This window comes from Scomber japonicus, chromosome 23 (assembly GCF_027409825.1).
Source record: "Scomber japonicus isolate fScoJap1 chromosome 23, fScoJap1.pri, whole genome shotgun sequence".
NCBI lineage: Eukaryota > Metazoa > Chordata > Actinopteri > Scombriformes > Scombridae > Scomber > Scomber japonicus.
This window is the reverse complement of record NC_070600.1, coordinates 18,267,682-18,293,259: the sequence shown is the minus strand read 5'-3', so window position 1 is coordinate 18,293,259 and position 25,578 is coordinate 18,267,682. Positions and strand designations below refer to the sequence as shown.

At 39.6% G+C, this 25,578-nt stretch overlaps 3 protein-coding genes across 3 annotated transcripts; 1 reads left to right on the top strand and 2 right to left on the bottom strand.

The window, feature by feature from the left end:
* Positions 1–295: 295 nt before the first annotated feature.
* On the top strand, positions 296–1,812 carry fgf23 (fibroblast growth factor 23). The gene is made up of 3 exons (XM_053344181.1): positions 296–530; positions 624–727; positions 1,360–1,812. Exons 1-3 carry the CDS (start codon positions 296–298, stop codon positions 1,810–1,812), a joined length of 792 nt encoding a protein of 263 aa, XP_053200156.1.
* Positions 1,813–5,009: 3,197 nt separating this feature from the next.
* Positions 5,010–10,527, bottom strand: tigarb (TP53 induced glycolysis regulatory phosphatase b). Its single transcript, XM_053344178.1, has 6 exons — positions 10,465–10,527; positions 10,149–10,186; positions 9,622–9,743; positions 7,247–7,324; positions 7,033–7,143; positions 5,010–5,983 (listed from the first exon to the last, which is right to left on the bottom strand). The coding sequence occupies exons 1-6, from the start codon at positions 10,494–10,496 to the stop codon at positions 5,561–5,563; spliced, it is 804 nt and encodes a 267-aa protein (XP_053200153.1). The 5' UTR covers positions 10,497–10,527; the 3' UTR covers positions 5,010–5,560.
* Positions 10,528–14,189: 3,662 nt separating this feature from the next.
* On the bottom strand, positions 14,190–24,500 carry LOC128385316 (G1/S-specific cyclin-D2-like). The gene is made up of 5 exons (XM_053344177.1): positions 24,138–24,500; positions 23,072–23,287; positions 19,723–19,882; positions 16,670–16,818; positions 14,190–14,381 (listed from the first exon to the last, which is right to left on the bottom strand). Exons 1-5 carry the CDS (start codon positions 24,330–24,332, stop codon positions 14,217–14,219), a joined length of 885 nt encoding a protein of 294 aa, XP_053200152.1. The 5' UTR covers positions 24,333–24,500; the 3' UTR covers positions 14,190–14,216.
* Between the last annotated feature and the right edge of the window lie 1,078 nt (positions 24,501–25,578).

Genomic DNA, 25,578 nt, shown 5'->3' with positions numbered 1-25,578 from the left:
AGGACACACTCTTAGAATAATGTTTAAGGTGCATGAGTCTAGACGTGTCACCAAAAATAAGTGTCCTGTTGTCTGACCAAGAGCATCGGGATAAACAGACAGAGGTGGAAGTGGCTCTTCCGCTGCAGCAAACCCGCACATCTGCTTTGGGGGCGAGTTTCTTTTTTTACGTAAAGGATGTGAGCAGGAGTGGCACTCAAGGGGCTTTAAATAGGAACTGTCTCCAAACTTTGGGACAACAGAGCATCTGAAAACTTCCAGCAGCTCGCAGTGGAAACCACCGGTTTGCTCCAGGATGGACGTCAACAGGAGACTGGGAATGAGGGACACTGTGCTCGCGCTTTTACTCACTATCCTCCAGGGATTTCCTCTCGGGGAAACTGTCCCGAACCCATCACCGCTGGTCGGATCCAACTGGGGGAACCCGAGGAGATACGTTCACCTGCAGACTTCCACAGATCTCAACAACTTCTACTTGGAGATTAGATTAGATGGCACTGTGCGTAAAACTACTGTCAGGAGTTCATATAGTAAGTTTCTACATTTTACTTCCAGAAATTGATTTAAAAGTCTGAAGTTCTGTCTTTAACAGTCCGATGCTCATTGTTCCTATTTCTCTGCAGGTGTGATTTTACTGAAAGCTGAAACGAGGGAGCGCATCGCCATCCTCGGCGTCAAAAGTAGCCGATACCTGTGTATGGATCTGGAGGGCAATCCGTTCAGCTCTGTAAGTCAACACTCAGTTTCTATTCTTTTATTGATTCAATCGATTCATTACACTGAACTTTTCATTTTGAGCTCCTTTTCTCTTGGCACGCTTTTTGAGGTTTTACGCATAGTTTTCAACATGAGTTTTATACACAAGCGTACTGCAACATGAATAAATGTATGTCTTTTTTTTAATTCCTCTGTATGATTGATCGTTACTATTAACTAAATCTATCCCCTGATATTTTCTTGGCACCAATTTTGGGTTTTTAAAGCAGTTTTTAACATCGCTTCCTATCCGTTTACGCACAAACTTCACTGCAACTTTTGGCTGCTTATTTTAGATTATTCTGTGATTAAGTTGAAGAAATGCTGAAAGTGTTGAAGTATCAGTTTGCTGCTTAAAACAAGAAGTAATGTACAGACAGAAAAGGGAAAATCACTGACCTGTAGACAATGGAAATCGATTTGAATCAGATTTTTTTTTTTTTTTTTACTTTATTCTTGTAGAATTTGAGTTTTCTTTTTATAGTGGATTTATCATATAATAATTTGGTTTTAGAAGTCTAAAAGGTGACAAAAGTGATATTAGACGCATTGCTTCAAACTGGAGCTTCATCTTTTCCTCCTCTCTCTCTCCCTCTCCCTCAGCCCGTCTGCCACAGGGACGAGTGTCTGTTCAACCACAAACTTCTGGAGAACAACCGGGACGTGTACTACTCCTGCAGAACCGGCATCCTGTTCAACCTGGAGGGCTCCCGGCAGGTGTACTCAGCGGGCCAGAACCTGCCACAGACCTCCCTCTTCCTGCCCAAGAAGAACACGGTGCCACTGGAGCGCCTCCTGCTGCACAGGGAGAAGAGGAACCAGGTAGTGGACCCTACCGACCCGCACAGCTTCTTCATGGGTCAGACTGAGGAGGGATCGGACTCCCGCGCCGTGCCGGAGGACGACGCCGATCTGGAGGTGGAGGTAGAGGTGGAGGCTGGGGACGAAGGGCGCAACGTGTCCAGGGAAACTCTGCTGGACCCGTCCACTCACGACCCCTGGAATGTGCTCTCCTCCAACCCGGCTAGCCCCCGCAGCACCGGGACCATAGGGTGATTTTGATCCTTTTTTGTTTAATCTAAGAAGTGAGTCCAAAGTTTAACCTTGTAGTTTATGATCATATGAAAGGGAAAAGAAATGCATAAATATCTGAATTTTATATCGCACAAACTAAAAGGAGAGCATTCAGGTTGTTCCTTAAATTTCACACTGACTCAATAATGTATTTTCAGTCATCAGTCATTCAGAAAAGCAGTGCACTGAATGTACAAAGTATTAGACTTGACTTGAAGCCCCTTTTGCACAATTTAAAGGCTATATATATATTGTCTTAAAGCCTAATTCCTTCTATTTTTTTCTTTTAACATTATTTGCTTTGTAAATTTAAAGTTAGATCAATAAGGGATATGTAGTTTACCCACATTCATCTCATAAATAATGAATAGGTTGTGCTGATAAATGGAGCATATGTGGACGCAGGGATCTTATAGCACCTAAAATGACACAAATGAATTGCTTTTACCATCAGAAACAAATGACAAAGAACATTTAAGTTTTAGCTCTGAGAAATGAACTTCCACCATTCATATCCATTATAATAGCTGGCATCCTTTCAAGTACTCAGTGATTGTTTATAGGAGAAATAATCTTCAACCTTGTTTCCCTGAAGAGCTAGGATTGATTTTTCTTTACTGAGGAAGTGATTGCTCAACAACTTCATGAGGACGTAGGAATAGCCTATCAGTAAAGCAAACAGAGTCCAAGAAATTATTCATTCCATTTTGTACATTTTCTTCACGTAGTTTTTTTGTGGGCTTTCATCATGAAGGGTTTTACAGCTGGCCTGAGAAACCTGCATTTCCAATGTCATACTGATGTAATATCAAGACAGAAGCCTACCTCTGGAAGACTTGAGGCCCTGTCTACTGATGTGAAACTAGACAGGCATGATATAGAATAAAAATATATATATAGGAATATACATAAAAGTTGTATTTAGTAGAGTTAAGGTTAAGTTTTGCCTTTATTTTTAAGTCCTAAGTTTACTATGTTGGATAAGTTTGTTTAACTTTAGATTTTTGACCTGAAACAGCAATTCCAAAAAACTAAAGATCACCACAATCAATTACAGTATCTTCAATGTGGTACTGTGTCCATATATGTACGTTTCTTTGCAAACATGAGTACAATCTAATTCATGACTTGAAGGAATATAACTACAGGGTAAAATCAGATCTGAACTCCTGCTATGTGATTTTTACAGGTGCTGGGCACCACCAGCAAACATGAAAACCCAGTCCCTATAAGAGTATTTATTTATTTAAATCCATTCCTTAATTGTTATTTATGGTGTTTTATTTAAAGGATGATTTACAGTTAAATGTACATGTACGAAAAATGTGGTTTGTCTTTGAATGTATGCATTGGGAGATGTAAGAGGGAGTGTTGCTTGAATTTGGGACAAAATAAACTCATAAAGGAAACATGTTCAAGTGTTGAGTGGATTTTTTTTGAAGGTTTTTTTTTTTTTGCTGCGTCATTCAGTAAAGACGTACTGTGTGAAAGCTGGTGTAACATTGACCCAGTCACTGTGTAAGAAGTTCCTCTCATTAGCTGAAACTTCCTGCACTCTCTCACTTCCTCGGCCTAATTAGCTCGCAGGTACATGAGCTGCAGCTGAGTCATGTCACTCTAAAAATACACTGAGGTGCCATTAACCTTTGACCCCTTAAAGGAATCCTCTATTTTTAAACAAATATCTTGAATAAATATCTTGTTAAGCTTACAGGAGTTATATGTTTTAACAGCTTTTTCTTATACATTCAGATATAGAAGAAAGTTGTAGAGTTCTGCTTTAAAAATACAATTTGTGAATGAAATTTGGTCAAAATAATAAGCAAAGTGTTTTTTTGTTGTCCTTGCCAGGCAACCAGTAGAGATTCAAAAACTGACAGAAATCTCTGCTTATCTTTGTTATTCGGTGTATTAAACAAACAAGATCATGTCAATAAACTTAGTGAGATTTAGAAGTGCTTGCAGGTGGAATTAATTAACTTTACACAAAACCAGGCTCGCTGTTTCCCTGTTCCGACTCTTACTATATTTATGTAGAAAAGGTGGCGTCAAATCTTCCTTTCTACCCTCCACCAGAAATAAAAATAGGCCTAAGTGTATTTCCCAAAATGGCAGATTTCTGTTTTAAGGTTAGTTGTTAACCTCCTCCTGATAACATAGATTTATTTATTTCAAATGACCTACTTTAGTTTTACAAGCAGCAGTTCTTTGAGGGTGACTGCACGTCTCTAGCAGCTATTAAAAGCACTGCACAGTTCAGTGGTGACAGTGTAGGAGGGCCCTAGGGTGCTCAAACTTTTTCCAGTCACACTCAGGATGAGGGGAAAAAAAGTGATCCCTAATCTTTTCTTAAAGGACAGGTTCACAATTTTTCAAGTCTGTCTTAAAACAACAGACAGGTGCTCATATGAACACTCAAAGAGGTTTTCCTTGCTGTAATCATTCCTCCTGTTCAAAGAATGCACTTTTTAAATGTGCTTTCAATGGAAGTGATGGGGGCCAAAAACAACATTTAAAGGTTGATCTGAAGCTCATATGAGACTTCAGCAGTCTAAGTTAGTCATATCAAGTGGATATCTGTCACATTTACAGTCTTTTTAGCATCAAATTTCCTCTTTGTGTTTCCCTGTTGAGCTGTGTTGGAAGTATAGAGGGACTTTGGCACTAAAAACACTTAAATATTGAAAGATGTCTACTTGATTTGACTCATTTGGACATCTGAAGGGGTCTTCTAAAGGCCAGTATGAACAGGAGGAATGATAAGAGGAAGAAAACTATGTTCATTTGGGCACCTGACTATTGTTTTAAGACAGACTTGTAAAAGTAGTGAACCTGTCCTTTAAAGAAATCTGATAGCAGCAACTCTTATTTTCTTTCTGACCCCTGACCTTTTCTGAAAAGTGATACCAATACTAGCCTACATATATTTAATTGATTAATAGTTCATCCAAACATTTTGTCTATAAAATACTTCACATAGGGTAGCTATCAGTACGCAGACTCAGTATAATATCAATATCATCAATATCAGGAATGCAATCTCAAATATCTAGAATAAAAGTGATATGAACACATTTTCTTCCACTCTTCACTCTTTCTCTACACATGATGTATCAGTACAGTAAAAAGTACTTCAGTGCTCAGTGAGTCTTCAGTTTTAAGATTTAATCTTTGTAGTACTCATATAAATAGATCTCATTTTACTTTGTTACATTAACCCTTTTTTGTTCAACACAAACTCAACAAAAACAAAAGTGTTATATTATATTGCACTAGTAAAACGAGCAGCACCACAATCACAACACAAGGGAGACACATCAACTGAAATGCCACTTTCACTGGCCGTGTTCAATAACACATTAAATAGTTTGACTTTGGTATAACATGATAAGAGAAGTGATAAAACGAACATGATTAAAAATGTGGTATGAAGTGAGTCCTTACTGGCCTACAGTAGAGAGGACGATTTTAAATGCTTTGATAATACAGTACTGCACACTCAGAGGTTATTATGATGATTACTAGTTCACAGCAAAACACTACAGATTACTGAGAAAAGATTATTTTACCCTGTACGTTGTTTGATGTGCATTGTTGATGCAGTTACTCACAGTGAAGCTCTGTGGTAGCTTTGACTCCCTTTAGTGTTCATAATAGTTCTGTTTTTCATACTGTGTATATGTGCACGCACGCAGTTTGCATACAGAAACCTTTTTACTCTTCTGTTAAACTATTCAGCAGCTGTGAAGTCGTCCAGGTGGTCCTTTCTGTTGGTAAAAACACAGCGAGCAGCAGAGAGCACCGGGCCGGGCTCGGACTGGCTCAAGGTGAGAATGAAGCGGCTGATGCCCGTGTTTGGACACGGTGAGAACAGGTGGGACACCTTCACCCCTGGAGGCAGAGAGCACTTTAAATCCTCTACAAGGTGCCTGATGGCCACACGGATGTAGGCACCGTGGCTCACCACCAGAGCGTGGACCGACACACCCTGAAGGCCGTCGTCAGCTGAACCGCCGGGAGCGACATCCGAGGCAGCAGAGGCTGTCATGTTCGCTGCGGTCGCACCCGCAGAGCCATCCGGTGCTGACCAGCTGTGCTCGTCCAACAGTCGCTCGAAAAGGACTTTGAGGAATTTTTTAAAACGCAGCTTAACCTGGAAGCAAGATGACATGAACCAGAACTTAGAGGTGAACGATCAAACTGAAAAGACTCCTGAACACCAGCAGGTGTGAGTGGAGCGAGAGCCAGAGAGGCAAAACTGAACAATGTATCATCTGCAGAAGGTTTTTCTTCATGTTTTCTGCTCATGAGAAATAAGAGCTAAAATCATCTATCAGAAATGAATCTGCAACTATCTGGTAATTAATTAACTGTTTTAAGTCATTCTTCAAGCAACATGCTCTAAAATTGCTAGTTGAAGCTTCTTTAATGTAAGAATTTGGTTTTCTATGTGTTAAACCTGCAATACCTGATTTTTTACCACTTGGGGGCAGCAGACAACACTGAACTATCATGACCTTTTAAATCAATATGGTAAATTCGTTAGCAAATAGTTGTTTATTTATACATCCAGCCGGTATAGAGAGCAACATTATCATTCAGAGTTCTCTTTCGTTCTGTTTTTGCTTTCTCCATAGCTGCTAAATGTTCCACTATGTTCACCAGCTCGTCTACAGCTGACTGTGTCTATTTGCCATTTGGTGCTGAGCAGGTAGCGTAGAGCGGGTTTTTAGAGCTGCCTGTTGTGGGCAAAAATAACAATTTTAATTTTTTTTTAAAGGATTAAAAGATTAAACTCTCCTTTGTTGTTAACTCTATAAAACATTGTTCAATTACCAAAGAAAGAGTATAGTCTGTATGGACGGTTTCTTATTATTCCATAGGACACTGAAATGACTGAGTATAGAGACTATTCTCTGAAGGGAAAACTAATCCATGTGTTTAAGCAGTAGTAGTAAAATACTGCTAATCATGCAACTTTACCCAGATCTATTAACATGCATGAATTAGCTTCAGGTTGTAAGAAATATACACAATCAAAGTCTACTTCCTTGACTTGTAAGTTTTTTTTTTTAAATGAAATGACCCACAATGAACACTGCATGGCGCTGTTGTACAAGCAACACTCTCTTGACCTTCAGTTCAACAGTATGGAAACTAAATCAGTGTCCAGATGATGAATCCTGAATGTGTCTGACTCACCTGGTCTAAAGTCTCGCCTCCTGGAGGGGTGAAGTCACGGCACGACTGACCAGCAGCGTTCGCCATGTTCTTCAGATCCTCTTTGGGACGACCTTCAGCAATGCCGAAACCCTGAAGAGACGCCGATATAACAATTCAGAGCTCGGTAAGGAAACTCTTGTACCACGTGTAAAATTTTTGATATTTAAAGTAGATTAAAGCCATCAGATCTTACCCTCTCTCTGAGTAATGGTTCCAAAACCATCTCCATGCTTGAAGAATGAGTATTCTTCCTCAGAATTATTTCAGCTGTCTGACAAAAGGAAACATCATGTGGAAATGACTGACTCAATACATTAATAAGTGCCAAAACAACATATAAGCTATTTCATCGTCAGCATCAGTGATTCAAAGACCTCTGAGACAGGATGTAAGAACACATGTTTATGGAAAGATGAAGAGGGTCTGAAACCCCAAATGTGACCCTATGGGCTGATGAGAACCTTCAAAATGAGTTTTTTAGTTAAAAGGTTTTTTAGTAAAAAGGATCTAGAGTTGCAACTATTACTTAATTAATCCATTAGTTGATCGATAGAAAGTTAATTGGCAACTATTTTGATAGTTTTAATCATTATTAAGAACATTTTACAAATATTTGAGGTCTCAAAGCTTCTTAAATATGAGAATTTGAAGGTTCTTGGTGTTATACATGTTAGTAAACTGAATATTTGGATTTTTGATTGCTTATCAGACAAAATATGACATTCAAAGACATCATAATAAGCATTTTTTGCTATTTTCTGACATTTTATAGACAAAACTATAAATCAATAATGAAAATAATCATTGCTTGCAGCCCTTGTCCAATCACAGAGCTTCTTTCGCGTCTTTGTGCTGGTGATTATTAAATATTAACACAAGTTGTTGTAATTAATCATTTATAAATGATACAACAAATGATGTACTGTTTAACTTGTACACGTTTACAAAGAGGTATTGAGGCTAATCATAGGCAGAGTCTTGCAACACTACTCACTGTAACTATGGGAAGAACTGTGTGACATTTGGCTCCATGACATTTGCCAGGTCTTAAATAAAATATTCATTGATTCAAGCGTGTTGCACAAGAGTCGTGGTCCTGGGAAATTCCAACAAACTGTATGAGTGTAACTCTACTGATGACCCATGAAATCCGTCTACAACCCATCTGTAACATTTCCCATATCTCCCGTATGTAAATCTGACGCTGTGACAACTGAGACGAAACAGCAACCTTCCATCTGCGCAAATTTTAGGTGGTTTTACAGTTTTGTGCAGCCAAACATGAAATCCTTAAACTGAAGTGAGAACACACACACACACACACACACACACACACACACACACACACACACACACACACACACACACACACACACACACACACACACACACACAAAAGTCAACATACTGTAAGAAATCTAAAAACTAGGGACACAAGTCATGAAAAGACCAAATCAAACAATGCATTAGTCCATTTAAATACTTTACGACTTCCCCACCCTACCTATGGGAGCCAGCTTCAAGACCACTTTTTCCAAAGGAAGCTGTATATCAATGTGTCACAAATATGTAGTTTCAAGGCTCATTTATTTTCATAAAAGTGCTGTGCTCTAGTTTTTGGTGAAGGTTACTCAATCAGGAGTAAATAGTGTATTTGTAGGGGGACTACCAGCTGTGGCGTGATACATATTTAGTGCTCTGGTGAGTCTACACAGCAGCAGGACACATACATGTACATAGGAGTGACTCAAAAATAAACTGCAGTGGTCATGTTCATAAAAATCAAGAAACAGCTTATTTTTGTGTTTATCACCCATAGTGGAGGTCTATGGCTTGGCTTGGTTTTGATATTTTCATGGGATATGTTGGCAATAACAACTTTTAGTATGACTTTGAGCTTGAAAATGATACAATAGAAACTGTGCATGGGCTGATGGTGTAAGGGTCAATAAACCAACAGGCTGTCAACTTGTCTGAACAATTTGAGAGCTACTGATAACCTCAGTATCTTAAGTTTCTGTTATTCTATTAGATTTTCTAACCTTAAACTAATCTATAAATGCTGAAGTAGCCAGATTGCTCAGGTGCTCAGTGAGCAGGTGGTTCCTCTTAGGATTTCAGGTTCTATAACACAAGGTGCATCTACTGGGAACTGTAATCCGCCCTTTTGTAAATCATCACTTGGACAGACGGTTTTCTCTGTTCGGAGGATCGACATGTGGAACTCTTTACCCACAGAACTCAAAATAGATCCTGACTGGGAACATTTTAAACTTAAACTCAAACAGCTTTTAAAAGGGGGATCAGGCATGTAATCATGAGTGATCTGGTGCTTGTTGTTTTAAGATACTTCTATGGTATGTTTATGAGTTTGTGATGTTTGTACATACTTTGTTGTTGAGTTAGGTGTTGTAATCTATGCACATGTATTGTTGAGTCTTGTGCAGTTTCATATGTATTTTACTGTTGACTTTTATCTATTTTAGGGGAGGGAGGGAAATTAACAAATAACCATTTAATAAAATAAGGTAATTTTTCTCAGCCCAAACTAAATATAGTCTGAATTACCTGCACAGCCCGCTGTAGGTTGCTGACGAACACATTGTGGAATGTGATGTCTGTGAGGTATCGTCCTGCGGCCTCGCCCTGCTGTATACCCGTCTCTGACAGGAGAGTGTCCACACCTTGACCTAAAACACAAAGTACAGTCTTTGATGATTTAACTGTCTACATTTATGGGATGTCTGCAGATTAAAGAACAAACACTTAAGAGCCAGCATGAGCATATTAGATTCATGGTTTCATCTTAAAACACATGTTGTAGTATTAGTCATATCCACTCATGCTTTAAATTAATGGTTCTCAGGGGGATGCAGGCAAAAAATGAATGACACGATGACGTAATGTATGACTATGGTCATATTTCACACATTTTCTGTAATAAAGCATCTTAAAGCAAAAAGTCCTATCAAATGGGGGACCCTGTGACAAAATCTTATCAACCGGGGGTGTGTGGTTGTTTCAGTTTAGGGGGGGGAGTTAGAAAGCCACTGCATTAAATGACAGTGCGGATAAACAGATATGAATGAACTCACCTTGCAGCAGCTTGTCTCTGTTGTACTGTGTTTCTCCACTGTGTAAACACATAGAAATGTGGTTGTGAATAAACATTAATGTCATTTTAAAAATAAACACACACACAGCCACCTGTTAAAACTAAAACACGACTATGGCACGCTTGCTAAGTTACTTCAGTCATGTCTAAAAGCTGCACATTGAGCCGCCATGCTTCATTGGCGCCAACTGAAAGGTCGTACTGCGTCTGGACAACAATATTAACATTACCAATTCACTCATGTTAAAGTCTTCTGTACTTATGAAACCAATACGAGCCTGTAAATAATCACTTACTGTCGTATGAGCGTCAAACTAAATGTAAACATTTTCAGCTGCTGCTCTCGTCGTACTTCCTGGTTGGTTCATCTGCAACTCTGTGACGTAGCCATTTGCGTCATGACGTCACACATCGCACTGCAGAGCTGCGTCAGACCAAAAATACTAGATGTATGTAAAATACTCCAATTAATATAATAACTCAGTGAAGCTCAAACATCTGACTGAAAGAACAAGGAGGAATAAATATGGAAATAAAAAAACAATTTCAATGTTCAAAATTCTACATTGAATTTACCCAGTGAAATAAGTCTTTGAAAGATTTAAACTAAATATCAACTATGCATGTTGATTTATCATTTTGACAGAGAGATGGCATTTCATTTTTTTTCACTGTCCCAATTAAAACTTATTTTGGAAAGACGTGGAAAAACTGTATTTGATCTTGTGTTGTATTTTGTGTTTTGTGGAATATGAAAATATGGAAATTCAGCTTCTGATAATGTTTGGTAAATTTCACATAAATATCTTGTTTTAACTGATTGGATTATGAGCTGAAGAAGTATAGCACCTTAATTGAACATGTAGAAACAAAAAATAGTCTTTTTTCTTTTATGTGACAGTTGTGTACCTGTACTGTATATTAGTTGCAAATAATGAAAGTTTATAAATATATAAAAAGCACTTTTTCTTCTAGTCTCACTTTTTTGGTGGCTTAATCGCCCCCTGGTGGCAATTGAGAGGCACAAACAAACTGAGACACACAGGAAGAACAGATGAAAGAGTCACATGATGATTTTTAGCCAATTTATTGAGGAGATATTGTTGAGGTACACTGTGTGGTTGCACATGGGGGATAGTGGGAGAGAGGTTTTTGGATAACAACCACACTCTGTTAAACATTCTGGTGGTTTACACTTCACCTAAATGTGTACCTCAAAAAAACAAAAAACAAAATAAAACAAAAAATCCACTTAATTCCGATGAACTGATCTCGACATGCCAAAAAAACTCCAAAGAATGTAAGAAAAACCAAACTTTTTTTTTTTTGTCTTTCCAATACATGTATAACATACATCAAAGGCTGTTTAATGACTTAGCACCACATTAATGAAATAACCTATTTTTAAAGTACAGTCACTTGAAACAGCTCAGTGGATTCTGGTGGATAACTTTTCCCGATTTAAAAGAGAGGAAGGGAAACACCGTCCTCCATCTCATCCAGGAGAAAAAAAAAGAAAAAAAAAAGTGAAACCCGTCCAACAAAATTCAGAGTGAAAACGACATGTGTGATGTGAAGTGTGATGAGGTAATGCGAGATGGGCTCTCGCTCTATCCGTCCAATTAACCTGAGGTACACAAACATTAACAAAGAAGCAGCAAGAATATGATAGTATATAAAAAGATACAAATGAAAAAGACTAAAAACATGCTAATCAAAAAGATCGGCAAACACGAGTACTTCCAGTCCCGCACCAAACTGTTACGTTCCCTCCAGTACACACATATGACAAGAAAAGCAAAAGAACATATACAAAAATTCATATAGCAGCACACAAGTGAATTACAATAAGATCTTTGTGTAAGACAAGAGAGAAAAGCTTCATAGCAGCAAGAGAATGATGTGTATAATCAATTGTTTTCACTTTGGAGTTATCGCTTTCAAATTATACACAAATCCTTTACAAAGCATTAACATTTTTTTTCTGTTTAAAGCACTTTTTTTCTTTTTTGGGAAACAAACATTTTGGCTTTTGCACAACAGAACATGAAGGATAAACAATTTAGATAAAAAAAACGATTTCTGTTCTAAATTGTGACGAGGATTTCTTGCATTTCTGCTCAACGACAGGGCTGAAATTTATTATATACAGTCTAACTTTCACACCATTTAAACCCCCTACCCATGTCTATAATGGGGAAAAAACCTAAAAAACAAAAAAACAGAAAATGGCAGTTTTAGAACTTCAGTTTTGAGAGCAATTTAATTTAAAAAAACTAAAAGATTCAGAATATTAAACCTCTTTGAAAGAACTATTGTAAGGTTTTGGCTATGAATGAACAAAGAAATAAGGTTAAATAAACAAACTAAAAAAAAAAAAAATCTAAGTCTACACTTGACTTGGTTTTTTTTAGTTTATATACTATTATATTATAAACATGGAATATTCTACACACCTGTCGGGGCGTAGCTTTCAAGACAATGTGCGTCACCCCATGGGAATCCAGCCCCAAAAGAATCAAATAACTTAAAAGAAAAAAAACTAGAACTGAAACGAAAAAACTAACAAAAAAACAAACCAAAAAAAAATTTAAAATGAAGACCCTAATAACCCACAAACTCTCCTCGACCACTATCCCCTTACCATTTTTAAGGAGTGTGTTTCAAAAGTGCATCAATATTGTTCCTATCCTCCCTCTCTCTCTCTCTGCAAAAAATAAACTTAAAAAGGTTAAATGGTAAAACTGATAACAGGAGAAACTGCAGCAAAGACAAACTGAACCCAGAGGATTCTTCCTCCTCCTCCTTTTCCTCCTCCTGTGTCACTCAAGTAACGTACAACTGCAGAATCGTTATATAGCTAAAGTTAACATCCCCGCAATCATTTCTCTATCATTCATCAATCCAGACTTCTAGCAATTTCCTCCATTTTGCACATGCTTTCCTTTTCCACGAAAAAACTTCACAAAAACCCTTCGACTTGTACCCGTTTCCTCTCAAACCTTTTTTTTTTTTTTAAAACGAACATGCTGAATCTCCTTTCTCTAATAACATTACGTCCATACTACCTGTCTTCAGCTAAAATCTCATGCAACTACTAAAACACTCTTTAAATGCTCTCTTAACATGTTGGAGCTAGAACAAAAGAACAATTATAATAATAATAATAATAATAATGTAGCCCCACTGAATTCAAATACATGTACATACTGTCTTGTTATTATTGATTTAACAGTGAAATCAAGGCCTCAAGAACTTACATGTCCTCTGTAGCCTATTAACCTTTCAGACAGTAGCCACTGCTCCAGACCTCTCTCAAACCCCTCTTCGCGTCCCCTCCTCTGTGAGCAGGCCCAGCCCACTCCCGGCCAGCATTTTTCAGCATAAATAGTTGCAGGTGCACATTATGCTAGATAGAGAGAGCGGCTAACTACGGTAGCGCTCCTCTGGCTGGATATCAGCTTGGTTTAAATGCCATGTACTGTATAAATCAGCATATCAATCACAACACTACTAAACAGGGTTTTCCTGCACAAATGAATACGGATCACGCGTGAGGAAAGAAAACCCAATAAAAACTATGAATTGATACATAACTAACTTTGCTAAAGATGATAAAAGAGTAACGTAACTAAATACTAGCTAAATATACATTATTTATCATATTCATTTTTGCTAGGTGGTATCAAAAGAATATTTCATATAATTATACTATTTTTTTTTTTCAAGTATGAAAATATATTCAGGTTTCCTCTTTGGAAAAACCTAAAAAAGGCACTATCAAGTTTTTCAAGATTTTTTTTTAAATATCTTGTTGATTACATGTGGCCCACACAAAAAGCTTTTGGTATGAATGGGGCAAAAAATCAAAACAAAACAAAACAACAAGAAATTTCTTAATTTCTAAAAAGTTCATAGATTGTCACACCATTGCTTATGGGGGCGGCGACTTGACGAAGATAACGGCAGCTCACGTGCCCGCGCCCGCCCTCGCTCCTTAGTTCATTGGTGGACAGACGTGACTGGTGTTTCAGGTGGCGACGGGAGTTCATAAGTTGACATCGCGTACATCTGTCGGGGTGCTGGACTGGTCTTGCTGCTCCCTTGCCTTGTTGCCCGCTCTGACCCCGGTCTCCTGCCGGTACTGTTGGCCCTGCTGCAGGCTGGTGGCCAACACACGCTCTATCTGCTCCTGGCATGCCCTCAAACAGTCCTGGAACAAAGAAGGGTGAGAAGTTGTTACTCACACACGCCTCAATTACATGTTTGCTTGAGTTAAGATGTAATTAAGACAAGCCGAGCCAACTAACGATTATTTTCAATGTCAATTAATCTGCTGATATTTTTCTCGATTAAACAGTGAAAAATGTCTGTTCTAGTTTCTTAAAGCCCAAGGCGGTCATTAAATATTTTCTTTTGTTGGATGAAAAGTTCAAAATCCAGAAAAAATTGTTTACTATTATGTATGACCTCTCAAATCCTCACATTTGAGAAGTGGCAACCAGCAAATATTTGGCAAACAACACAAAAAACGATTATCTGATTATTAAAATAGTTGATTTCTGTTGATCAAACTTCTCATTTAACAGCTCTAATCTGTACACCTGCATGCAGACAGTCAGAAACATGGCATGTCTGGCACATCTGAGGTGCGAGTTGTTTAACGGCTTAGGTCACATGCGTGGCATACCAGCAGGGAATTATGTGTCTGCAGGTAGGTGGTCCTGTTTTCATCATGACCAGAACAATGGGTGCCAGCACGCTCCAAACCAACAACGGGCACCGAAACGCTCTGACACGAGACCGGAGCATGTCTGAGGTATGAGCACAAGGTTGGGGGGGTGGGAGGGTGAGGAGGGAGGGAGTCAGGGGTCCTCAAAGAGCTCTGCGGTCTAGCAGCGAACAGATGAACACATCTGAAACTCTGGACTAACCCCCCCCTCTTTGGGTTTACAGTTGGGTCAGTCCCATGAGGAGGTCTAGAGGAAATGGCTTTGACCTACTGCACCCTAACCCTGAGTTTGGGTGTAAAACAGAATATGGGACAGTGGGACCGGATGTTTTTGGACAACTTCTCTTGTGAAAGGGGATCCTCTCGCTGTCTCCGTCCCTCTCCGCCTCCTCCAGCAGGTCTGCGTGGAGATGTGGGAGGTCTGCCTGAGCGAGCTGGCTGCAGGACCCTTTAAAGAATGCACCGAGGCTCGCAAAGAGGCCAGCATTCCTTTGAAATGTACGGATAATTGGAACCTGATGGGCTGCAGTCGAAGCGCCTGTTGTGACGGCTGGGTTGCGGGGCCCACGTCGCCAAGGCAACGTAACCACAAATCTAAGAGGCAATCGTGTTGTTCCTCTGGCCGGTTGGCTGTGGCCCTTCTGGATTTTTAAAAGGCTTCTAAACTGGTCCTCTGGTGTCACAAGATACAGTGACAATGAAAACACACACCGGGATAAATATACGTGGTGTATGTGTGTGAGTGCTGTTTCTAAAAAGACACGACTTGCTAAGACGGTCCGTGTATCAAATCGTGCGTAATTATTTGTAGATGTAACTGTTTTACTTAATGAGTTATGAATACTTTAGTATGATCCCAATAGATATCCATTATATTAATTTCCCAGCCAGTATTGCACACCAATCAAAAGTATGACATCATTATGATGGTGCTTATATACCACATTAGTCTATGGATGCCCATTCACCCCTGTGTTCAAAATGCACATAACGTCACACTGATCAACTGTACACCATCTTATTATTATCACATTTATAGATTATATATTACATTAAAGTCAATGGAGGCCCATTAACTCCCATTGTGTTTATAATTTGGTACCTGTACAGTACAAAGTACATTGAATTATCAAAACGTTCAGTATTGAACAATAATGAAATGTACAAAGTTCATGATGATGGCATTTAGAGTTTGAGTTATATGCGGTTATTCATTCAAGCCTAATAAAGCTTCATTCCCCTTCACTGCATCTGTAACTCAGCCAATACACAACTATATACACAAGTGAGTCTTCATATATTTAAACACTCATCCAAATATGTCCAGATGTGTCCATCTTAAATAGACTTGTGTTACTTCACCGGCCTCTCCTCTGGAAAGATGCTCTTCGACTTGATTACGGACATATTCCTCCACCAGGAGGGGCACACAGCTAAAGTGGGAGCCATGCTAAGAAATTGCATGCGTCTTACCACAAGAATGTGGGCTCTGAGTTTTAAGAAGACATTCCCTCTGCCGCTGCTCTTTATAGCAGCAGTCTGGCTCCCCAGCCAAGAGCCAAAAGCTCGCTCTCTCCCTCTCTCTCCATGAAAAGTAAATAGCTTCAATCTGCCACTACTGAAGTCATCCCTGTTGTTTACTAAAGAGCCCTCAATCCTGCTTGTGAGATGCTGCCACGAGTATTATTAACAATGCATTGTTGTGTAGCACTACAACTGATGACTAACTACTTGTAGCAGGTATAAAGTTCCTTCGCTGAGATACTCACCACTTCTGTGTTGGTGATCTTGGCCAGCAGGTCTGTCAGGTTGTCTCGACTCAGCCTCTGGTCAGCGTGGTCCAGCTGCAGGCCGCAGACAGCGGCTCCCATGCTGCCAGTGGCAATCATGGAAGGAGGGTTCATTGCAAGGCGGTCATCTGGCAAGGAAGGATGAAAGAAAAATTGATGTGCAGAAATCACATTATTAACTGTGACACAAAAAGCTGAAACACTTAAATCAGCCCAGAGGAAGTATGAGAGACGAATGAGAGGTACAAACATCTGAATTATCTCCAATGTGCACGCTCTGCAATCGAAGCCGACTTTCCCACAGTCTGAATTTCAACAGACGTCGCTGCATGGTGGAACCTGTGTGGTTTCCCCTCATAGAAACTACAGCTCTGATTAGAAAAGCAGAGTAGGAATCCTCCTACTCAGTGAGCAACAAGTTCCAAGAACGACTCCCTCTGGTCCACATCCTGGTCTAAAAGGCTTTAAGCAACAACAGGCCTGCACTGAGGAAACGGAAGAGGAGGCAGCAACGGACACGACAACAAGGAACACCTCCGCAAGTACTGACTGAACTGAAGATACAGCTTGTGATATGGCCAAGACCAGTTTCTGCCTGGTCAGGTATTTTGATTTTATGGGACAACCTGGAGCCATGTTTACAAAGCATCTTGTGTTACCTCTAGAAGTCCTCCTACATGGTGCTTTAAGTTCAGAGAGTCTCCTCAGAGCAACTTTGAATGAGGAACTGCCAGATCTCCTCAAAATCTATGGATGAAGTTTGTGCTTCAATGAATTAACTTACTCTCTATGATTTCAGTGACTGACCTGGACAATATACACAGGAGTATGAGGAATATGTTAATAACTAGATAGCTAGATGTTGTGACTGCATTTATTTATTTACTTGGTGCATTTGGCGAGTTTTTTTATGTGGAATAAAGTCTTATGAGCACATTTTTGGTTTGATGAATAATTCAAGAGAAATTCAAATTCAGCTTGTAAAAGTTCAATAACTTTGTGTTTATACACAACGTGGACACAATGAAGAGTATTGCTTGTAACAGCTGATTGAGCAAAGCTGAGTGTGTTTACTGGAATGAGGCTTCAGCCGCCTGAGCAAGTCAAATAAAGTTGATATCTGCCACGTTTATAATCCTTTTAGTCAAATTTTCCCACCATGTCTTGACAGACAGCGTTTCAAAGAAGGAATTTATCACTAAAAATACTGCAACTTTGAAAGATGTTGAATTGATTTGACTTGTTTCATCAACTGAAGCTGAAGCAAACTTTTAAATATATTTTTGCACAGAAGGAGGGCTGTAGATTGTCCCCTATCACTTATATTGTAAGTGCATTATGAAGGGATCGTCTAATGGTCATTATGAACAGGAGGAACGATTACAACAAGAAAAACATGTGTCAATGTTGATTTTAGCAACCGACTCTTGTTTTAGGCCAGATTTGAGCTACTTTTATTGCTAAACTGCTTCGTGAATAGCCTGCCACACCCCTTATTTTCAGGAGTTTCTCCTAACTCTGCCTCTTAGGAGCTTTTTTTTTAGCTTTGGGAAGTTTTGTGAAAATAGCCCCTGGTGTATTTTTCCACAATTACAACACAAAGCCTTTTTCCGGTCTCAGTGAACGTACATGACCAACGCTAATCACAAAAGGGCAGTAACTCGGCACGCACACAATTGTTAAATGCTGCACTAGTCCAAACCAAACCAGCACTGGTGGCCTGATAGCTCTGATTAAAGCCTGCCTCACTACGCCCATCTTCTCCTCTAGGGACCAGCTGTCCATAGGAGGAGCTCCTCCATCATAAGAATAACATCTCAACTCCATATAAAACTCCAAACATTTACATTACTGCACAACCACAGCAGGCCTCCTTTTTTTTCCACTGCGGCTGCTTTGTGCTTGGATAACCAGCTGCTTATGAATAGCAGAGGCAACCACTGAAACACACCCAAATATATATATGTATATATATATCTATACATACATATACATACACATACACACACACTCATATGTATAAATATATTTAAAAAAGTGTGACACTAAAACTTTGGTAAACAGGGTATGAATCTCATTGAGGGAGCCTATGGTTTCAATAACTAGCTCTATAAACACGTGCTTATGGGTGAGATCTGACCGCACTAGCGTTTGTGAGGAATTTCACTGCACTGAAGTGACCTCCTTTGTTTTATTTCCCTCATCGAATTAGCTGAAGGAGGTAGCAGATGAAAGGCAGCCTTGTGACAGAGGAGTGCTATATATTATGTGTATTAGGCGATCCTGCAGTAGTACTTCTGTCCAGGATATGAAAATATTAGTGGGATTCCTAGTATAGGCAAAGGAATGCCGTGGAAATTCACCTAGGGAGAGGCCTGAGGGGACATCTGAGTTTGTGCTTCTCCAGAGCCTCCAGAGTTTATTTTGGACACGAGGCCGAGATGGGAGGAGGAAGGAAGATCACTGGATCAGTGCCCTGACTTTTTAAACCTGGAAGCTTCCCTGTCAACAAACAATACAGGGAAAGTAGCACGGGCAGTTCAGCTGCACCTGAGCACGCGTATGTCTACTGGTGTACGAGACGCAGCGTGATACACCTTCATCACCACCCGTGTACGTGGCTAATCTAAACAGAACCGTGATAGGATTTTTCTCAAGCGCTTAGAAGAAGAAACCTGGAAATGACCACTTTAGGCACTCCAGCACAGCTTTTAGCAGCTGGTCCGCTGTTTAGAAGAGAGAGAGAGAGAAAAAAAAAGAAGAAAACTCTACTACAGGCTGTGGAGAGACTAGAAAGTGGATAAGGGAAATGCAGCCAGAGGACTTTGCTGAGAGAAGAAAGAGGTCACAGGCATAGTCACAGATGACTCACGACGGGAGAATGTTGTGTGTGTGGGAATATTCTGCTGGATGTGGAAATAACAGCAGTGAGGCAGCGGAGTGAGCGTGCGAGTGAGCAAACAAGTAAAAGAAAAAAGGTACTTTAAAGAAAAAAAAAAGAGAGCACATGAAATGATAAGCAGCTGCGTTACCTGTGGCACAGAGGGCGATGAATGTCAGCGTGTGTTTGCGGACCATGGCCAGCTTGTCTTTGGGAAGGGGCAGCCTGCGTATGATGTGCTCTATAAAATCATTGGGGATGACCGAGGCCATGTTCCACTTCAATTTCCCCAGCACCACCAGTTCCCAGTCCTGAAAGACATGGAAGAGCATGATAAAAAAAAAAAATTATAAAAAGAAAAAGTGTCAGTCATTTCAAATTCAGTTTCTTGGCAGTATCTACTCAGTCAGAGGGTTGAATGGCATGGTGCCATGATTCCATTGACCGTGAAGAAGATCACAGTCCATCCCTATTCCCAGAGGAAATGGCTCTGTAAGAAGAGCAACATTTCTTCTCTTTATCTCTCCTCGCTGTATCTTATTATCTGCGTGCCTTTCTCATTCCTCGCATCCTTTGAGTTCATATCGCCGCCATGTGACAAGCTTTGCCCCGCTTAGAGGCCCTGCCAGTGAGACAGCTAGCCCCTTCCTTCCTGTCACAAGCCTCAAACAGCTAACAATGAGTTTGCAATGCACAGGCAGCAACATGGAGCTGACTCTTCATACAGTCAGGGCTTTGCAGCACCAGCAAGAACGGTGTACACAAGTCATGATTTCATTTCCTGTCTGTAAAGTCCTCTTTTTTTTCCCAGCCTGCAAATTCACTTAGTGCTTTCAATGTTTTATCACTGCTTTAATATTTAAAATGTGCAACTTCTGACATGCCAACGTTTGCGTAAGTTTGTGTTTTAAGATTCAAAAAGGTACAATGGCACTTGTTATAAATCACATAGGTCTGGAGAATGGAAAAAAAACAGGTGTCAGGTCACCAGGGACACATTGATCAAGCTTTTTAAATTCACAGCCAATCAAATGGTAGTACCAGGGTTTTCATTTCCGCCACGTCATGATGGGCATTTGGAGACCATAGAAAGTCACACACTTAGTTTCATTATAAGTTGTTACCTCAAATTAGGGAACCATGAATCACAGCTAACTTTGCATTCATAAATTGCCATTTGCACATTTTGAAAATTGAAGTTTGGATGTCTAATTCTCACATATCTCATCAAACATCTGGCTGCATTGAAAAAGCCAGATTAGGTCTTTTATAAAAGCTTTGAAATTTAACACATTTCTCATCTTGGTTCCATATAAAAGGATTAGATATAAGAGAAGGAAGTGGTGTCCCTTATCAAGTCATCTGTTGTCACTTCATGGTATAAAAACCATGATCATTTTATTATGAATATGAGCACAGATGATCTGACTGTGCCCTTACAGTACTGAGTGAAGTATGTATTTCCTGTAAGTTAGCTACATTCATATATACAGTAGGCAGGAAGTAATGGGAGAGATGTGGCTGTCCCTTTTGAGTTATGTTAACATCAATTAATAAGTGGGGTTACGAGACTACTGACTGCATGCAAAAGCAACTGCATGCAACTTTTTTTCCTCCCCAACTTTAAATGCTGATGAATTCATTTCCTCACTTTTTCTACGGAGATGTGTCACAGACGATGCAAACGTAGTACAAACCAAAACCCCAACACCGTCAGGGACAGTCCCCCCCCACCTCCCATCAACAAGCGCTCATCTGCCATCTGAAATGTCAGCCGTCGTTCACATTCACGTCAATTTCCTGTACCTGACCCGCAACACACATGCTAGCATTTAACCTATTTTAGCCCCTGTGGAGATTGTTTGACTGTGACATGAGCCGGGGAGGAGGTTTTGCTGTCGGTGTGCTCACTTCCTGGACAGCTGCCCCAGGATAACCCCCCTCCCCACCCCACCCCACCCCCCTCCCCAACTTCTCTCTTCCAGCTGAAGAACCGGCAGTGGTGTGTTCATTATAAGGAAGAGCCGAAGCATATTTCACTGGCTCTTCACTGCCTTCTCTGTGCATCCTGTGAGGATATCCAGGAATCTGGAGTCTTACGACAATAATGAGCATCGAATGGGACGAATGTCATTTCCCTAAACAGCTGCAGGCAACACAAAAGGACGTATAGAGAGCATGTGGAGCCATTTGGTTCAGATGAGAAGAAGGTTGAACTCTTCAACTGTAATAATCAATTAATCAAGCATTAATTCTTGTTTTTTTGCATGAATCACAGTTTTGCTGCTTTTCTTTAGAGCTGCAACTGATGATCATTTTCTTGATTAAGTGCTCTGTTAATAAAATGTAACAAAATAATGTTAAATGCTCATCGTTAGTTTTATAATTCATAATCTGACATCTTCAAAATGTCTTGATCAACAATCCAAAACCTCAAAGATATTCAGTTTACTGCAACATAAGAAAAAGAAAAGCTGAAAATCCTCACATTGGAGAAGCTATGAATCTTGTGTAGAGCTACAAATACTCAATAGTAATCTATTTGCCATTTTGAGCCATTTCTTTAAGACAAAATTACAAAATTCTCTGATTTCAGCTTCTTAAATGTGAATATCTTCTTGTTTCTTTGGTCTTTGATGATAGTAAACTGAACATCTTTGAGTTGTGGACTCAACAAGACATTTTAGGTTGCATTTTGGGCTTTTGAAACTGTGATCAACATTTTTCACCATTTTAAACTTTTTAGATCAAATGACTAGTCGATTAATCATCATGAGTTGCATCAATCGACCAGTCATTCCATCTGTACTTTCCTCTGTCACCGGTGATATTAAACTGCATCTCTCAGAGTCATGGAAAGTTTCAACATGTCTATATATTTACATGAAAGCTCCAGAACAAGCTACTACTGCATGTAGACTTTTGTCTTTTCAGCTTAATATATTTGGGTTTTGGACTGTTGGCCAGACAGAAAAGGACAACTTAAAGACACTTCCAGTTTAAGGAAACTATGAAAAGGACATTGTTCAGACATTATTAATCAATAATGAAAATAATCAACTTTTCTCTCAAAAAACAACACCTCAAAGTTTCCTGGTTGAATACTCACACTCTGATCTTAAAGTTTAATAAGATTCATGATGGTAGGAAAGTGCTCTAAAGAGATAAACTCCTCTGTTAAAGCATTGTGGGTGTTCTCATAGCATACACTCTTCTATCTATATCTAGCCGATTCCCAAATCCAAATTCCATACTGCATAACTGGCACTAGATGGCATCACACGCCTCTGCAGTCCACATGGATCCACAGAGAGGATGTGGCTGCAATGTGCACATCTCCAGTTATAGGGAAAATGGGACACTTCCTGTGAAACCAATTCAACCATTATCATTATAATATCATCTCAAATTGTGACACTACGTTTCCATGCTCCCTACAAATGAATGGGGGGGCGGGGGGCTCTGAAAAGACAAAACCCACCATTTAGTCAAGTTCTTACCAGCAGTTCCCGCGGCGTGATGGTGTTATCTGTGTACATGCAAAGTTTTTCTGCTGATAGTAGCCTGCTGTCCTTTAACTTTGATGCCAGGAACATGCACACAGCTCCCAGAAGCTGCAAATAACTCTTTCTTGTGGGCATCACTGCCAAGAATCTGTCCAAATAATTAATGGCTAAAGGGAAGACGTCTTCATTACTCTTCTCTTCTTCACACACCTGAGGAAAGATGATGGAAAAATGTATATTGTGTTATATATTTTGCAAACTGGAGGTTATAATAAAAGAAAATGGGATTATTTACACTAGGGGTGGTTTTCCTACAGGCTAAAGACTATATAAGGCAGATTTTTCCACTGTCTATGAGATGAAGGTTAAATAAATCTTTTTAGTTTCTCTTTACTCTGTCAAAGTCAGACATGGCAACCAAATTAGTTTAATAGGAAGTATTTCAGCCATTAGACTCGTCATCCTGGTTGGGCTTGCCGTCTTTAAAAAATATATATATATTGAAACAAAATTAAAAATACGTCATCTACAAGCTTTAAAAAGTATGCAAAATGTTTACAAGCCGTGTAAAAACAGTTTCCGACAGTTTTAACCCAGAAGAGTTTGCGTCATTTAAGTGTTTTATATCTTTTTAGAAAATGAAAGTGGGTCTGCATGCTCGCCCTGCCATGGAGACTTGAGGCCCTTTTAAAAAATTAATAATAATTACTGAGAAGGGGAAAATGTCGCCTTTTCGATAATGTAAATTAAGATTAACACCTCCTCTGTCGACTGAGATGCCTAATAAATCAAAAACGCTAAGGCTTTCAGTGTTAATGAAAGTAAACATCTTGCTTGGGCTACTCCTTTGAAGCTGAGGTGGAATTTCCGACTCTCCCACGCTTTGATGAGTCATTCTCATTCAATTGTCAAATAGGTTAACGCTGACAACTCTCTATGAACGAAAATACCCTTATTTATGAGCCAAAATTAGCCCGAGGATGCCTGTCAAAGTGCAGGAAAAAAACATACAATTAAGTTAGCTTGAAGTAGCTCATCATAGCATAAAATACCAACAAACCTCATGCATCCAACCTGCAACCATGCGTCTCATGTAAGGTTGAATATCCTTCTGGACACGTTGGAAATACGAGCACTGGGGTAAAAACTTTTCCTCGATTGTTAATAAACTTTGCAGCACTCTGTCATCACAGAGGATGTTTGGGTCAGGCTGGGCTTTCACGGCTGTGTCCGACTCCAAGCAGTACAGCTCCATGTCTCTCGGGCCCCCTACTACTTCTTCTTTCTTTTCTGTCTTCCTCCCACCTCCTCCACCTCCTCCTCCTGCTCTCCTCAGGCTATAATAAAATATAAAAATACGAAATAAATATGGTCACAATGCAGGAGGAGAAGCGCCCAAGACGAAGCATGAGGCTGCTTGCTGCTGGAGGTTTGCTGCACCTCTCGGGCTGCTGCTGCTGTTTCTTCTTCTCCTACTCTCTTTTTTCGCTGTCAAGCTAAAAATCAGAATATCCGGAAAGGAACCCTTCAAATTAAAAGCAACTGTGCAAAAAAGAAAAGAAAAAAAAACTCTCCACCCCTCTTATAGCCTACTGATGCTGTTCTTATAGTGTGACTTCCGGGCTTTATTAATTAGTATTTACATGTTTAGCATCCACTCAAAATATGTGGGTTATTTTTCCGGCTTGTTCCTGCAGCTGGATGTTTGACATTGACTGTGCAGAATGATGATGAAACTAGCAGAAAATTTTCTCTGAGCTCACTGACAGTCCAGTTTTTTAAGGTGTGGGCCAGTGAGCTTTAATATATGACATCAGAAGTAGTTTGGTAGCATTGGCGATTTTAGACCATTTTAAGACATGCACCTCTAAATTTGATTTCAGCACCCCTAATAAATAAATATATTACTATTGTATTATACAACTTTAATTATTGTTGCAAGCCTGTCTGTTAGAGATGGAAAAAAACGTATGCTTCAGGTTTAAATAGTTTAATTTTAACAGATTTAATGTACTTTGGATAGTTCTGTCATTAATATCTTTCTCTGAGGGCTCATTAACTATCTCAGGGTCCTCTCTGTAGAAAACTGTGATTGTTTATTCTGAACCATTATTATAATTATATGGTCTACACTATGGTCTTTGGTGAAGAGACCTGAGGTCAACCTAACCCTGCTCCTCTCCCCATCTCCTACTTCTGACTGTGAGATCCTGTCAGCAGGCTGAAGCTGCAAGTTCACAAACTAGAACAAGGGCATCCTCTGCAACGAGGTGAATTTACGTGATGTGCAAATAAGCTATGTCGATGATATCTAAATCCGCCACTGCACAGAACCATCTTGGAAGTCATCCTTGGAAACCTTTTGGTAAGCACTTTCAAAAAATACTTGGTAGGTGATTGGATGAACCATCTGTCCACATCACCATCGAATCTTGCGAGGCAATTGGATTTGTCACTGTTTCGGGTCACCAGATGGATTTTAGCGTGACCTTGTGGTGTTG